Source organism: Theobroma cacao, chromosome 4 (assembly GCF_053813885.1).
Source record: "Theobroma cacao isolate CCN51 chromosome 4, ASM5381388v1, whole genome shotgun sequence".
NCBI lineage: Eukaryota > Viridiplantae > Streptophyta > Magnoliopsida > Malvales > Malvaceae > Theobroma > Theobroma cacao.
The window spans coordinates 1606539-1621811 of NC_142642.1; the positions used below are offsets into that span (position 1 = coordinate 1606539).

The 15273-nt window shown below is 36.5% G+C and overlaps 2 protein-coding genes and 2 pseudogenes across 5 annotated transcripts; 3 read left to right on the top strand and 1 right to left on the bottom strand.

The window, feature by feature from the left end:
- The first annotated feature begins 365 nt into the window (after window positions 1-365).
- On the top strand, window positions 366-1512 carry LOC18600903 (early nodulin-like protein 6 pseudogene; annotated as a pseudogene).
- A 339-nt stretch (window positions 1513-1851) lies between these two features.
- Window positions 1852-2244, top strand: LOC108661536 (putative carboxylesterase 11 pseudogene; annotated as a pseudogene).
- Window positions 2245-4565: 2321 nt separating this feature from the next.
- LOC18600904 (uncharacterized) lies at window positions 4566-6047 on the top strand. Its single transcript, XM_018118952.2, has one exon. It carries the CDS (start codon window positions 4566-4568, stop codon window positions 6045-6047), a length of 1482 nt encoding a protein of 493 aa, XP_017974441.2.
- Window positions 6048-6340: 293 nt separating this feature from the next.
- Window positions 6341-15257, bottom strand: LOC18600905 (phosphatidylinositol deacylase). 4 transcript variants are annotated; one of them, XM_088805870.1, is made up of 20 exons: window positions 15148-15257; window positions 14432-14782; window positions 14046-14291; window positions 13345-13535; window positions 13092-13263; window positions 12797-12934; window positions 12432-12618; window positions 12072-12217; window positions 11525-11701; window positions 11135-11245; window positions 10458-10577; window positions 10196-10349; window positions 9821-9981; window positions 9632-9718; window positions 8484-8800; window positions 8085-8166; window positions 7559-7698; window positions 7087-7321; window positions 6636-6983; window positions 6341-6575 (listed from the first exon to the last, which is right to left on the bottom strand). In XM_088805870.1, exons 2-19 carry the CDS (start codon window positions 14777-14779, stop codon window positions 6663-6665), a joined length of 3333 nt encoding a protein of 1110 aa, XP_088661996.1. In that variant the 5' UTR covers window positions 14780-14782; window positions 15148-15257; the 3' UTR covers window positions 6341-6575; window positions 6636-6662. The 4 variants fall into 4 exon arrangements, with proteins under 4 accessions (XP_088661996.1, XP_088661997.1, XP_088661995.1 ...); XM_088805871.1 differs by having other exon boundaries at window positions 6341-6983; window positions 7087-7297; XM_088805869.1 differs by having other exon boundaries at window positions 6341-6983.
- Window positions 15258-15273: the final 16 nt, after the last annotated feature.

A 15273-nucleotide genomic window follows, 5' to 3' on the forward strand; every position in this document is an offset into this window, starting at 1 on the left:
TCATGTTAACAATCACAATCAAAATTGATGATGTAATGTATCATGTCAGTAATTTATGCATATAGAAAGTGATAATTATCATTGAGAATAATGTATGTTATTTTTACCATATGAGATAATGGTTCAATTAAGTAAAATAAAAAAAAAAAAGAGCTCAATCGGGTATAAATAAATAAAAAGAAACTTGTTTAGATAATTTAATTGTAAGAATGTATATAGTGCATGAGTTTTTTTATTATTTAACTTTTATTTTTCTTTAGGTAAACATTGAATCGGTTGATTTATTCAAAAAAGAATTTCTCTTCAACTACTGCCTTTAGGGGTGAGTAAATGTAAATCGAACCGAACAATTGAACTGATCCGAAATGAGTTCGGTTAGTTCGGTTCTCTAGATAATTTAGTTAGGATAGTTCAGTTATTAAAATTAATTCAATTCGGTTTCAGTTAAAATTTTTTTTAACTAAACTAATCGAATTAACCGAATTTAAGTAAAAGTATTATGAAAATTTTACATGAAAAATAAATCCTAAACTTAATTTCTTTTCCTCTTTAGTTTCTCTTTAATTATATGAGTATCTATCTTATTTATTATAATTTTTTATTAACATTTTTAATATTTTTGTAATATTAATTTATTAAAAAATACAACATAAATAAATATATATAAACAAAAAAATATAAAAAATTTATCAAGTTCGGTTTTTCAAAACCAAATTAAACTAACCGAATTAGTTTAATTATTTGTATAATTCATTTCGATTTCGATTATTTTTAAATATAAATTTAATTAATTCAATTATTAAATATTCAAAATTAAATTAACCGAAATAACCGTATACCCTTAACTGCCGTCTATTGCCCCCGTCAAAAGTAACCTACTCTTACCCATGGTCACAAGAACCACTCTTCTACTACCAATGTCACATGTCTTCCAGGGTTTTTTTTTTTTTTTTGTTACTGAAAAGTGTCCAAAAAGCTTAGCCAATGGCTTCCAAACACTGTCATTTTCAGTGATCCTTCTGTTTTCTCTGCAACATTCCTCAGTCTCTTCCTTGGAGTTCCAAGCTGGTGGCAGCAAAGGCTGGGTTGTCCCTCCTGAAAATGACACCAAAATCTACAATGAATGCGCTTCAGATAACAGATTCCAGATTGGTGATACCACCCGTAAGTAAAAAACAAGGATAGTTAACTGTTAAATTTTAAATCGTATCATCATTCTGCATTTTCATAGTTCTGATTTTTTAGTGTTTTTGTGCAGGTTTTAAGTTTAGAAAGGACTCAGTAATGGAGGTGGTTGAGAAGGATTATAAGAACTGCAATTCGACACAGCCCAAGTTCTTCTCCAACAATGGGAACTCAGTTTTTACTTTGGATCATGCAGGGACATTTTACTTCATTAGTGGAGCTTCCGGGCACTGTGAGAGGGGACAGAGGATGGTTGTAAGGGTGATGTCTCCTCAGGAATCTCTGCCTACTTCCCCTGCTGCAGATTCCATGTTAGGGGTTTTGTAGCTGGTCTTTATTACCATTTCAGTTTGTTTTCTCCTATGTTGCTTCTAATCATTTCCAACAGTTTGCTTGTATATAAAATGTTAATGCATGTTCTTTACATGTCCCTTTCTTGTAACCAGAACCAGATGATGGTTTTGGCAAGATATTTCATTTCATATTCAGTGAAAAGACAAAAAATACAAAGCAGCACCAATTTGAGATGGGATTCATTCATCATCAAAAGCATCAATGCCAAGAGATTCTTGGCATTCAAGTATAGTATTTATAGCCAATGATCACTTCACTTGCATAAATGTTTGAAAATCTTATTTAAAGCTAAATTTATTCCGAATTTGGAAAATGCCATGCCAACCCTTGGCAAACTCCTACTTCTACGAAAAGGCAATGTGCATACTTGCATGGAAACTCTTTCTTCCTGAGGAAGAGTTGAGCCTTGACCACCCAGCTGCCAATCCACCTATCCCAGATAAGGGCCCACCTCTGAAGCTCATGCCCCCAACACTGACAGTTGCAGCAGAACATGACTGGATGAGAGACCGGGCTTTTGCTTACTCAGAGGCGCTTCGGAAGGTAAATGTTGATGCGCCTGTTCTTGAATACAAGGATGCAGTTCACGAATTTGCAAACCTTGACATGCTTCTAAAGACCCCTCAGGCTCAGGCCTGCGCCGAGGACATTGCCATCTGGGTAAAAAAGTACTTCTCATTTCGAGGTCAGGAGTTCTCTTACTAAGTGGGAGGTTTCAAATGTAGAAAAAGACTTGCGGCTAAGCATCATCCAACAGCAACATTTCCTGCTATTCGGTTTAACAGAGAATGGTGCATGGTTGCTGTACAAAGGATCGGGATAAAATACTGCATTTGTTCTTTCTTGCTAATCCAGCAGCTGGCTTGTACCACAGTTTCCAAGTTTATCCCATGTCCTGATCTGTTCTTTTTGTAAGATGGAGAACTTTTAATGGTAGTAGATTAGTGAGATGTGAGATGAGATTACTTTTTTTGAGTGCTCAACGCCACATTAGGATGTTGTCAGTTCCATTTTTTTTCCTGTGAATTAAAATGTACTATTTCTCGTGAATAGAGTTTTGTTCAATGTAACACACCGTTTCTCTTTTATAGTATAGCAATGGCAACTTTACCTTGAAAACATCAAACTTGTGGCAAACAAATCTTGTCTTTGTTTCTTTTAACTTACATCATCAGTCTACCTAGAAATACTTTTTGTCTGATCAGAAGATGGGGAAAATTGGAGAGGCCATCAAAACATTTTTGAATCTTGGCTTCACAAATTGTACATAGAGCAGATGATGTCTAATCTGTAATCCATTTTGGGTAATGGGTGATTGATTAAGGATAAGGACATGCAATTGGGCCCTGCACATTGTCGCCATATCGATTCTGGGAATTGTATGGTAGGCAGACAAGAAGTTAAACTCCAATACATTATCCTGATTAAAGCCAAAAGTCTTGTTTGCTTTCCAATGCTTAGCTGTTTTTGTTTTGCCCAATGTCTATGTCATTGTTGACAAGACAATAATTTATTTCAGTCTCCTTGTTGGGCTTCAGCAAGAGAGGGAGTCGAGAGCTCCTGATTTCCAGTATAAATTCCAAATGCAAGGTGATAGAATTTCCCGGGCATCCTCGCATTACAAAGTTTGCCTCAACCAGGTTCTGGCTCTGTTCTCAGAGAATCAGGAACCATGGAGAGGCTGAAGCACAAGAAATGGATTGGGTTTTTCTGTTTCTTGGTGTTGACATGTTCAAGTAATTAAGAAGCAACCTCGGGTTGATATGCCCCAATATTGGAAGCACATTTGAGGGAGAGACTTGAATTGTGGAGGATGGAAAGTCCATGGCTACAACCACAATCCACAAGCCAAAACTCAAGCCTCCACCAGCTCAGGTGGATCAGCCAGCCAACCTATCACCTAGGCGTTGCCATATATATATATAGGTGTGTGTGTTTGCAAAGTCTGCTGGAGTTTAGAGTTGCCAAGTTTTCCATTAGAGGAAAGCCTTGGCATACTTGCCAGCATGTTGAAAATATCAAGTTGAGCAAAATGGCACAATAAAGTTTGGAGCACTTTTTTCTGTTGAAGCTTTGATGGGAACGCATTTCCTTGCTTCTTTTCTTAATAAAATGCTATTATATACTTCACCCACTGTTTCTGATGGTGTTTTCTATCTCTGAATTTCTAAATTTTGCCCCCAAATTTTGTTTACCTAATGAGTTTATCTCCAACTAATTTTATTTATTGTGTTATTCGTTAAGCCCAACGCAATTAATCCAATAATTATTACAAGATAAATTCCACTTACATCATGTCCTAAGATAACTTCGATTTTCGTAAAAATTAATATGTTGATTTTTATTTAATAAAATTATTAATATTTAACAATATTTTTATAAATTTTTAAAATAAAATTAACAATTTAATTTTTTATAAGAACAGAATCAACATGCTAATTAAGAAAAATAATTCACGAGGTACTAAATAATAGAAAAAAATTACAAGATGTTATGCGAAATAAAAAAATAAAAATAAAAATTATTTATTATCATATTGATTTACATAACAACGTTTTTAATATTTTAAAGTTGATACTACTATAGCGACAACAAAACTTAAGGTAACAATGAGTTATTGTTTTATCTTGAATATTTTATTAATTTTGTACACAAATCTTGAATTTTTTATTTGAAAAAAAAATTTTAAATCGAATATTTGAATGCGTAACCTGGCAATAAATAAATAAATAAATATTTGGTGAAAAAATTGTTCACTGTAGACTTAGAACAAGGAAAAGATTCCGATTGTTCATCCTACTCTGGGTCGTATTAGGCTTCGTATACTAACTGGATTAGGAGGATTTGATTATAAGCTAGTTGAATTCAACCACAACTGTAAAACTTTTTCTACTTCAACAAAAATTATGATTATAATTACATATATATATATATATATTATTATTATTATTATAGAGGTAATCAGAGATAAATTAAAACTATTCCTCTATTTTTTTTCTTCATTGTAAGAGAGTCAGAGTCCTGCCATGAAAGAAGCTAAGCCGACTCCAAACCTTCCTGTTTTCATCAATGCGGAAGATTTCTTGGATTCTTTGCCTCCTGGTTATTGCTTCAAGCCACGGGATGATGAACTTATTGTTCATTATTTGCGGAGGAGAGTCTGCAACAAACCATTGCCACCCAATAGGATCAAGGAGGTTGAGCTCTACAAGTACAGTCCTGATGATCTAACACAAGCTGATAATGCGTCGTCCCAAAAAGTGTCTGAATGGTATTTTTTCACACCTAGAGATCGTAAATATGTCAATGGTTCTAGACCAAGTCGAACAGCTGGTGATGGTTTCTGGAAGGCCACTGGATCAGATACGTCTGTCATGTTTAAAGGAAATATTGTCGGGTTTAAGAAGACGTTAGTTTACTACTACGGGAAACCACCCAAGGGTGAGAAGACCAACTGGATAATGCATGAATACGTTTTAAGCAATCCTCCGGCAAGACAAAGAGCTGGCAAAGATGATATGCGGCTTGATGATTGGGTATTGTGCAGACTTCATAATAGGAACGATACCAAAGTTGGAGCTACTCAACAGGCTACTGATCAAAAACAGGAGGAAGAAAATTATGCAATTGTAGCAGCTCAAACTGAAATCCTGGAGCAACAATATGATGAGAATATCCTTCCACTTCAAATTGAAATTCCAGTAGCTCAAGCTGAAATCCTGGAGCAACAATATGGGAAAATCCTTCCACCTCAAACTGAACAGGTTCAAGTTCAGGATTTCAATTTGCTGCTGCCACAACAAACTTGTTCAATGCCTCTTTACAATCCATATGATGATTCAACTTCTGGATTTACAAGTTTTCCTGAATCTTTACATCCTATGCTGGAATATCACTCTACAATGTTTCCTCAGCAGGATGTGTCTGTTTATGGAAATATTATAACAACGGTTGCACCAATAGCAACAATTCCTCCTCCTCAGTTCCAACATTCGGTGGGCCATGATCCTTTGAACATGCATCAGCAGCAGCAATTTTCAAGTGTCCCAAACATCCATGATCCTTTGAATATGCATCAGCAGCAGCAGCAATTTCCAAGTGCCCCAAACATCCATGATCCTTTGAACATGTATCAGCAGCAGCAATTTTCAAGTGTCCCAAACATCCATGATCCTTTGAATATGCATCAGCAGCAGCAGCAGCAGCAATTTTCAGGTGCCCCAAACATCCATGATCCTTTGAACATGCATCAGCAGCAACAGCAATTTTCAAGGGCTCCAAACATCCATGATCCTTTGAACATGCATCAGCAGCAGCAATTTTCAGGTGCCCCAAACTTCCCTGATCCTTCGAACATGGATCAGCAGCAGCAGCAATTTTCAGGTGGCCCAAACATCCATGGCCCTTTGAACATGCATCAGCAGGAGCAGCAATTTTCAGATGCCCCAGACATTACCGAGTTATTAGCCGCTGATCAATACCTTTTAGATATGGACCATGATGAATAGAGTTTTCTTTTTTATGGTGTTGCTAATACTTTACGGTTTTTTTTTTCTTGGTTGATGGATTTGGTTTGAACTTTGGGCAATGGTAGTTATGCCCTTTTCTGACTTATTTTTTTAAGTAATTTAGGTTTTGAGGTCTGATATTATATGCTCAGGCTTATTAGGACTTTAGGTTTAGAGCTGATTTTCAGCAACCTGACGTACATGTAATCTTTTACTTTTATAAAAGTGCAATTTCACTTTCCAAAAAGCATAATGGTGAAAAGGTTCATCACAATTAATTTATCAAAAGAAAATGCTAAAAAAATCAATCCCTTTCATTCCAATCGAAAAGCAAATTACATGATCAGAATGGCCTCAAAACAAAATGCTTTCGAATCAGGACTGTCTGTACTCAACGAGGGGACAGCCACATATAAATGGGACCTGCCGTTTACCATCACAACAAAAAAATTCTTTTCCCCTTGTCCCAAAGCTCATCTGCAAAAAAATGGGGGTTTGGATGAACCTCCAATCTGACTTGTCGTCAATCATGTGGCTGCTTCAAATGCACTTCTCCTAGTGTCTGTGCCAATGCCGTCTTCTTCCGAACATGTGGCTGCTTCAAATGCACTTCTCCTAGTGTCTGTGCCAATGCCGTCTTCTTCCGAACCGCGGTGCTCCTGTCCATACCTGTAAGATACTCAATGCAAAGGATACGATCCCAACGGCACCCATGGCATAAAACACTTTATAAGGTTCCAAAGCCAGACCAGATAAATAGGAGTACATTCCGGCAATTAGGTAGACGAAATTCAGTCTCACTTCCTGACCCAGGATGCGTGGAAAGGGCAACGAGGAACTTAGCAACGACTCTGAACTAAAGATACCATGAAGGATCAAACAAATGCAAAGGAATGAATCCAGGAACCTTGGAAAGCTCTGATGCATCCCTATTCTCTGCAATCACACAAAAAGTCCCGCAAGATGATCGAGAAAATAAATAGGATACATTCTGTGAAAAGCTCGGAGGGAAAGGAACAGCAATTGGGGAATCTGATACCTGCAACCAAGAAACGAGAGAGGGAACAAACATTAGTGCTGCAAGAAGATGAAGCATCAGTAAGCCATGCCGGTGGTGGAAGGTATCCTCTTGTGTCTGACCATAACTGGAGCTGTTTTCTTTAGAAGGGGAACCAGGTTTGGATGCAAACTGCTGAGACAAATAATTGCCTTCACCTTTGCAATCAGACAATTCCTTTTTCCTTGCATGGCTGCGAAATGAGGTTGTCAAAGAACTGTTGCCAAAAAAAAAGGAATAACACTTAGAATCACTTGAAGCACATCATCAAAGAAATGAATATTTATAGTATTCACTTAAAACTACAAAATAAAGTGCATACAACAAATAGTAGGTTGCAAATGCCAAAGTCCTGACAAGTACAGAATATGTTCAAACCCACCAATGAAGTATTTAGATGTTTCATTAAAAAGGAACCAATATAATGGTAAGGATAGAGTTAACTGGAACTTACTTGCACAGCGAACTATGACAACACAAAGCATGAGACAAGATCAGTATGAATAGGCCAAGTGCTGGATGTACAAATGTAGACAAAACAATTGCTGCTGATATTGGAATGAATAATGGATTGGCTCTTAGAACCCTTACCACCTGTTTCCAGAATAAGCCAAAGACTAAATAACCAAATTGAAGCATCGATTTTGCACATAAAATGAAGACAAAAAGGGATAAACCTTCAACTACTGGAAATAATTATATTCAACAACAGACATTCAGTTACCCACACTTCTACAAGCCTTATATACAAGTAGCACCTTTCTATTGTGCAAAAGTGAGAGAACTATGAGTCAAGCCATGGTGGAATTGATATATAGTTGAAATGCAGACAATCAACAGAGAGTCATGCAAAGTAAGTATGCTATTTAAGCAGAGTCACACTTCTAAAATTTTGGTAGATGCAAATTGATAATGCACCCAAATAATGACAGAGATCTGAGCCACTAAGTAGATATACGTACTTGAGGCCAAGATTTTACCTTTAATGAAAAGAACTTGGAAGAAAGATTCATAAACCATTGCAGAAATAAAAAGCAAAAATTTCCTTCCCATAGTTGCCACCTGCAATCAATTAAACCTTGCATTTAAAACATAAGGTAGTATCTCAAAATAGACATACTATTCTCTTTCTTTATTTACCAAAAAATGGTACATGACACCTATCTCTAAGAAATTATACCATTCCATCCAAATCATGAAGGAGATAGCATTCCAGAAATTTATAACAGCAGTTGCCAATAAACTAAGGGAAAGCTGTTTTATTTTTCTCATGCTTATCTTTTTCAATTATCTAAAATGTTCACTTTATATCATTCAAAAAATATATCATCTCGACATTCAGATGTTAATCCAACATGAAAGGTAGAGAGCACACCAACCTCCTCTTTATGAGAACATGTATAGAGGCAGCCACATAGAAGACCAACTGGGAAACTAATATCAGTAGAATTACAAACCCATTTGCAAATAGGTAGCAAATCATTGACACAATGGTGAAGCTAAAGAATGGAGGAAATGGTTGAGATGTTAGAAAGGAAAAGAACAAGGAAACCAAAATGGGTACTACAGCAAAAGGCAAAAATGGGAATGGTATTTTTAGGTTGGACTCCACAGCTTTCAGTATAGAAGGAATTGGCCTTGCATGTGCTTGTCGCATCAGAGCAAAAAGTATAACAGCAACAGAGAACCCAACTATCTGCATGAGAAAGTCCAAAATCATGTAAGTATTATAGAGTGCAAGTAGTATAAACCAAAACAGCAGCAAATCATTAGTTCTTTAGACTCTGATATAACAAAATTTTGTTTCTCTTTCTCTTCAATCAAAGACCTAAGAGATAACCATAAAATACATGATTTTCATAAAATGCAGAAATTGGGAGGGAGTCACTTATCTATTTGCTTCAGCACATGTAACTTCTAAATAGGCATTTCCTTTCATTTATGAGTTCAGAGCAGTATAACAGTGACATTTACATAATGAGGGTGCATATACCCAACAATCTTACAGCAAGTATTGGCTGTTATACAACTTAAGATTAAATTGCTTCCTATAGTTTCATCACCGAATCTCATTTAGAGAAATCTCTTGGACATCTTTGGATTCTGTTGAGAATCCTCACCATGAGCTGCTTCTAATTACAGCTCAGAATCTTTTCTTTTATAGTTTCCCTGGGAAAGAGTTCCTTCTTGTGAGTGGCTACTGTCAGAAGTATCTAGAGGATAAAGCCATTCACAAATTGTTGTAGGTTGAGTGTAACACCTACTTTCAAAGCCAATGGGTGCACTGTGGTTCATTCAAATGTCAATGACAAGAGTATATCATTGTAACACCAAAATCATATTGCACAACATCTTCACCCAAGTGAACTCACCTAGAGATCATAGCATTTCAAAGCAACATCCACCAGTTAATTTCTAATCATAATTGCATTTTTTGGAACTAATAGAAATAGTATTCAAATTTAGAAGAAACAAGGAAATAAAAATAATAGCAAGAGTTAGCAAGCATGAGGTTTAGATTTATCACCTGCGAACTATATAGAAGCAAAAATCTGCTGGCCGCTGGAGTTACAGAAACAGCTATGCTTGCCTTATATGAACAATGTGGGTCAAGCTGCAAGTGATATCAGGAAGAAAAAGAGGTTTGAATGTTAAGAATAGAAGAACAGAATTTTGAATGCAACAGTCAAGAGGAAGAAAAGAAGTCATTTGTTACCAGTAAGAGAACAGTGGTTTTCTCTGTTCCAGTCGAAGCCCAAAGTGCTGGGGAGGAATCAACAACAAGAGTCTCACTGTACAAATTTGGAAATACGTGAAGACCTGATGTGGGATCCCAAGCAAGTGCTACAGGTGGGAAACAGCGCAGCTTGCAAAGCTCTGGATGGCTCAGCGGAAAAGAGAAAGGAAAACTAATGAATACAGAAACAGCCAGAGTATATCCAGCAATCCTAAACTATAGCAAACATTGGATAACTTAATTGTGGCCCCAGGGTCCACAAGCGCAAAATTGCAAGCATAACATTAAGGAGATCAAACAAACTTCTAGAACTTCATGATTGCAATGTATACAGGAAGACATTATGATTCTTACTAGTGTTTTCCAAATCTCCAGCTTCATCAAGAAGCCCAGAATCTTTTATTCCACAGCCAGCAGTTTTCAAAGAGAAGGTAACAGGCAAAAGACCTAAACTAATTGCAAATGATAGATTGAAGGCAAGTGGGTGGTCCTCCTTCAACAATACATCCTGCACAACATTGAAATTATTCATCATTGTGGAAGAAACTACATTAAACAGGTCCTGTTCCAGTTTCCAACCATAGAAAAGTAAACTGGCTGCAGTATAGATATTTACCTTATGCGAATGAGTTGCCAGAAGCATCGATATAGGAGAGAACTCTATCTCCCCTTCATCTGGATTAAAGAATTGCCCAACTGCCATGGAAGTGGCTGGCGGAGGCCTCCCTGAAATAGTCTGAGCACCACAAAGTCACTGCACACAATTACTCAAATTATTTTGAACTATATGTTAAATAAGAGAGGAACACTACCATTTCAAAAAATCCAAAACAGCAAAATGCAAACATGAAGAAGCATAACATTGAGGCATACAACAAACACATGCACCATTCTCATGTATTGCAACTATTATTATTGTTAAACTTAGGGATCAAGATATTCCGGTGACCAAAGAAATTTGTGGCATGAGTTGAGGATAAAGGGTTCTAAAACCAATTATGGAACATGAATACTAAGGTTTGATCTTTGAATAGGCTGAAAATTTGATAGGCTCCAACATAGGTTGAAAATTGGAAAAAAACAAAGAAAATTGTAATTCCTAAAAAGTTCCTGCATACATCCTCCTTTTAGATGTGGCAATTTAGCTTTCTACTCTTTTACTTTTATGGGAAAATGCATTTCAAATTACGGATAGCTAATGGCCAAAGCTACCGATAGTCAATCAAAATAAAAGGATCTGATAGGTTCTTGATTATGCTTATAAAGCACATGAAGAACTAATGGCAACAATACCGGACGAGGTGCAACTGAGATAGTCAGGAATCTGAAGCCATGCATTTCCTCAGGACCCAAATGAAGTACCGCGGATGGAGGTGCTTGCTCAGTCTGACTGCCAGGCTCAATCTGATAGGCAATGTATATAAAAATAGGAGGGTCAATGTAAACCAAATTACTCATGTAATCCCTAGGCCCAATAAGTTATCGCTCCAATGCCAACAAAATTACTAACTAAATTTGCTATTGACATGACTTTAAACCTCCCACAGACTATTTGAGTTTTACATATAAAAGATAGAAAAAACCTACTACAAACTCATAACAGGTTTATAGAGCAAACATTAGCTAGTGCATGAACACTAATATCCCCCTAATAACAGCTTTAAAAAGTACAGTACTTAGTACCTGCCTTGGTGCTGGTCCTGCAGGAATTTGCACCATCTTTGATGTCACTTCCAGAACCCTTTTACCAGCAGGCAAGTCTGAAGATGATTTCCCCTTTTGAGGCCAGAGATGAATTCGGACTCCAGAACAAGGAGCAAGGTTTGTCACAAATATGAAGTGGCTTTTGCCATTGGACCCCTATGCATAGAAGCAAACACTGAGCAATCTCAGCATTGTCTAGAAGGACATAATATATAAGAAGAATGGCAAATGGAATTATTTTCTATTTGGGGCAAGGGTTTTTTTTTTTTTTTTGGGTGTCAAAGGATTATTAAACTGATACTAAACAAGTAACAGAGGAGCAACTTTAGTAAAATTTTGTAGCTTAGAAATAATTTCTTCCTCCTGGAGATATAAATTCAGAGCAAGAAACGCTTAGACATTGCTTACACAAAATTCAAATGAAAAAAAAAAAAAAAAACTAAACATTTGTTGATGTGATATAAAGAATATAAATGAAATAAACCAATTCTTTGAAAAATGTAGAACAGCATCTTCATAAGCTCACCAATTTCTCTATGTCCAACCACCGCCTTCTCCCATCCATGGCCAAAACAGTGACGGTTGTTGTCTGAATATACAAATCCCTCTCAAGGCCATCATCACTCCAATGGACACTGCTAGGACAGTCAAATAAGTTATGCACTTGGGAACCTGCAAGCATGACATAACATGTCATGATCAGTCATTCTGGCCTTATATTTTGACTATAAAAGTCAAGGAGCAATTCTAGTTCAACCATCTACTAATAATTTCTTTATGAGGGCCAGGATGATTATCATATAGAAATATTTCTAGCAAAGAAATTTACTAAAATTTTTATAGAACATAAAACTGGAACACAAATGTCCTAATAGACAGATAATACCAGCAGTGTCTTTTACATCCTTCACAGGAACATGAGTTGACCAGGATGACTGTGATTGCATCTTCCAGTTGAAACTTTGCGGAATTCCACTACGAAGCATCCTTGTAAATATTTCAAGTCTTTGTCGAGTGTCAGGCAAAGGCTGACCTGTTCTGGAGTCTATCAAACTAAGGAGAGTATGTGACACCTACATGAAACAGTTACGTTCAAAACCATCAAGAAAACATTGTGCTTTGAAAGGCTGAAGCATTGCCTTGATGTGGACACACCTCACCATCAAAATGGAAGTTCCTAGTTCAAATTTCTCAACCAACTTAACTATCCAAAGGAAAAAAAACATGTTCAGGAAAGGAGATGCCACTTACTTGCACAACTAGTTGATTACACCACAAAATAGCTTGATGTTCCATAGATAGCCATACATTTTTCATGCTCGTACTGCTTATCATAAATCCATGAGTGGGGGGCACAATACTGTCAAGTGATTCTAATTTTGAGCGTACCTTTGGTCATAAAGGAGAAAATTCAGGATATACGTAAGAAAGATTCAACATTTCAAACGTGATATATTCACAATGAACTCATAAAGCACTGTTTTTCTTTTTACACAAGCAAACATTCTAATCAAACTACACCACAGCACAAAATTTGAAGACATACCTGATAATCATTATAACCACCAGAAATGGAAACAACAACTACATGAGAAAGTGCTGGACCAGACACATAATGCCCTGTCTGAGTGGTTTGAACCTCATACCCCTTTTTCCATTCTTGATTTATACTTTCATAGTAATGACCTAGGGATGGTTGCAATGCCACAGGAGGTGATCTGGATGGAAATAGCAAATTCTTAAAGGGAAAACACTAAGTTTTAATCAAAAAGATAGATAATGATCCATAAAGAGCTCACTGGTGGGGGCTTGAAAGAGTGAGAATAGTCTCAACTGCAGATTTCCTTAGATGTGGGTGGATAGTTGCAGCTCTAGCAACAAAACCACCCATAGAGTGGCCAATCAATATGACACTTTTTGGCAAACTACCAGTGGTTGCAGCACCCTCTCTTTTCCGAGCATCACGGGATTCTTTGTATTGATCCAAAATCTGCAAGAAAAGGCCTAGTACTGGTGAGCCTTTCAAAGATAAAATGAAGCAAAAGTTATTTTTTTTAAGGCCAGGTGTGACAGTGTCAAACAAACACGGCAATCTTTGATATGATAAAATGTAGAGCTTCAGCATTTGATTGTCTAAGCCAGACAAGGTTGTTAAACACAATCTCATTTAATTGGAACATAATAAAAAGAATTTGGACATCAGACATGTGTTTTATTTAAACCTTACTTTCAACATAGAACATTTCCTCTTGGATCTCATTCCATAATCATTTTACAGTGGACATACTTACATCTGTCACTTCCACAACAAAGATTTAGTCCATTTATCTTATTAAGTACTTTATCTCTGTGCAATACTGAAAACATATTAAGTGAAAACTGTGTCCTCAGATAGCCATGTATAAAACATTCAAGGTTCTATGTCAAACAGTTAGGAATTAAAACTATCACTGAGTTCATACACTGTCAAATAAAAGAGTTCAAAAGGTAAAAGTGATACCCTATGAATAGCATATACAACATATTCAGTGTGCTCTTCGAGTATCCGACCATCCATTGCAGAATGTTCACCCTCAAGATCCACAGCAAACCAATCGAGCCTGTTAGCATATCGGTTGGGTAATTGAAAGTCAGCCACATCCACATTCCCTCCCTCCTCAGAAGTTAGATAAGCTTCTCTATAGAATGTACGTTCAAGTGAACCTCCTTGATAAGCTCTATCAGATTCAGCTGCCAAGGAGCGCACCTGTAAGAAGGACAAAAGCTTGTGAAGAGTGATACATAATTTTGAAACCACTAATAAACCAAATAGCATATTTATGAGTTCTTGCCAATCTACAACAAAACACACTGACAATAACAGCAATGGTAAAACGAGGACCTTGCCTGTTTGTAGCTGCCACCATTGCCTGGAATAAAAAGAACCGGAATTCCATTTAGGTTCTTCAAGTGTTCCTTAAAATCAATCTTTCTCCAACCTTCATGGTACAAATACAACCCGTACTTCACAGATGAGACGCCCTCTCTGGTGGAAATCGGGATATAAGTCGGATACATATATGTCATAATACATCCGTTCGATACAGGCTTCAACAAACCATACAAAGCAGCTACACCAACCCATATCACCGCAATCACAAGCATCATAGCCCTCAAACTAGGCCTAAACCCTCGCATTCTCGCATCCTCATTTTTGTTATTATTCCGTCTCTCATTTTCCATATTATTCAACATTCACTACACAAAAAATATATAAAATATTAAAAAAAATAAAATCAGCCCTAAGAATATCAAATTTGAATGAACAAACAAATTTTTAAACTACAAACACTTAAAAAGTTTATTTAGCTTAATTATCAGCAGATCTACCGTAGAAAACTACTTTAAACTAAATTAAGCTTACTTAATCAACTTAATTAGAGATAAATTAAAGGAAAAAAAGGCGAAATAAAAATTCAAAAGTTAAAAGTTAGCTTGAGAAGCTAAAGCTTAAAAGCTTAGAAAGAAGCTAAAAGAAGCTTTCTAAAAATCACGTAAATGTTGATCTGATTTGAAGATAAAAGATTCCAGAAAGCTTGGAGAAGTGGAATGTGGAGGGGAACCTGATCGGAGATGAAATCAAACGTCGTCGTTCCAAGTGTGAGAAGATCGAAGTCGAAGAGAGAGCATGAGCGCGCTTGCTTTCTGTTGAAAGGAGAACGAAGACGGAAAGATGAAGAAATGTATAA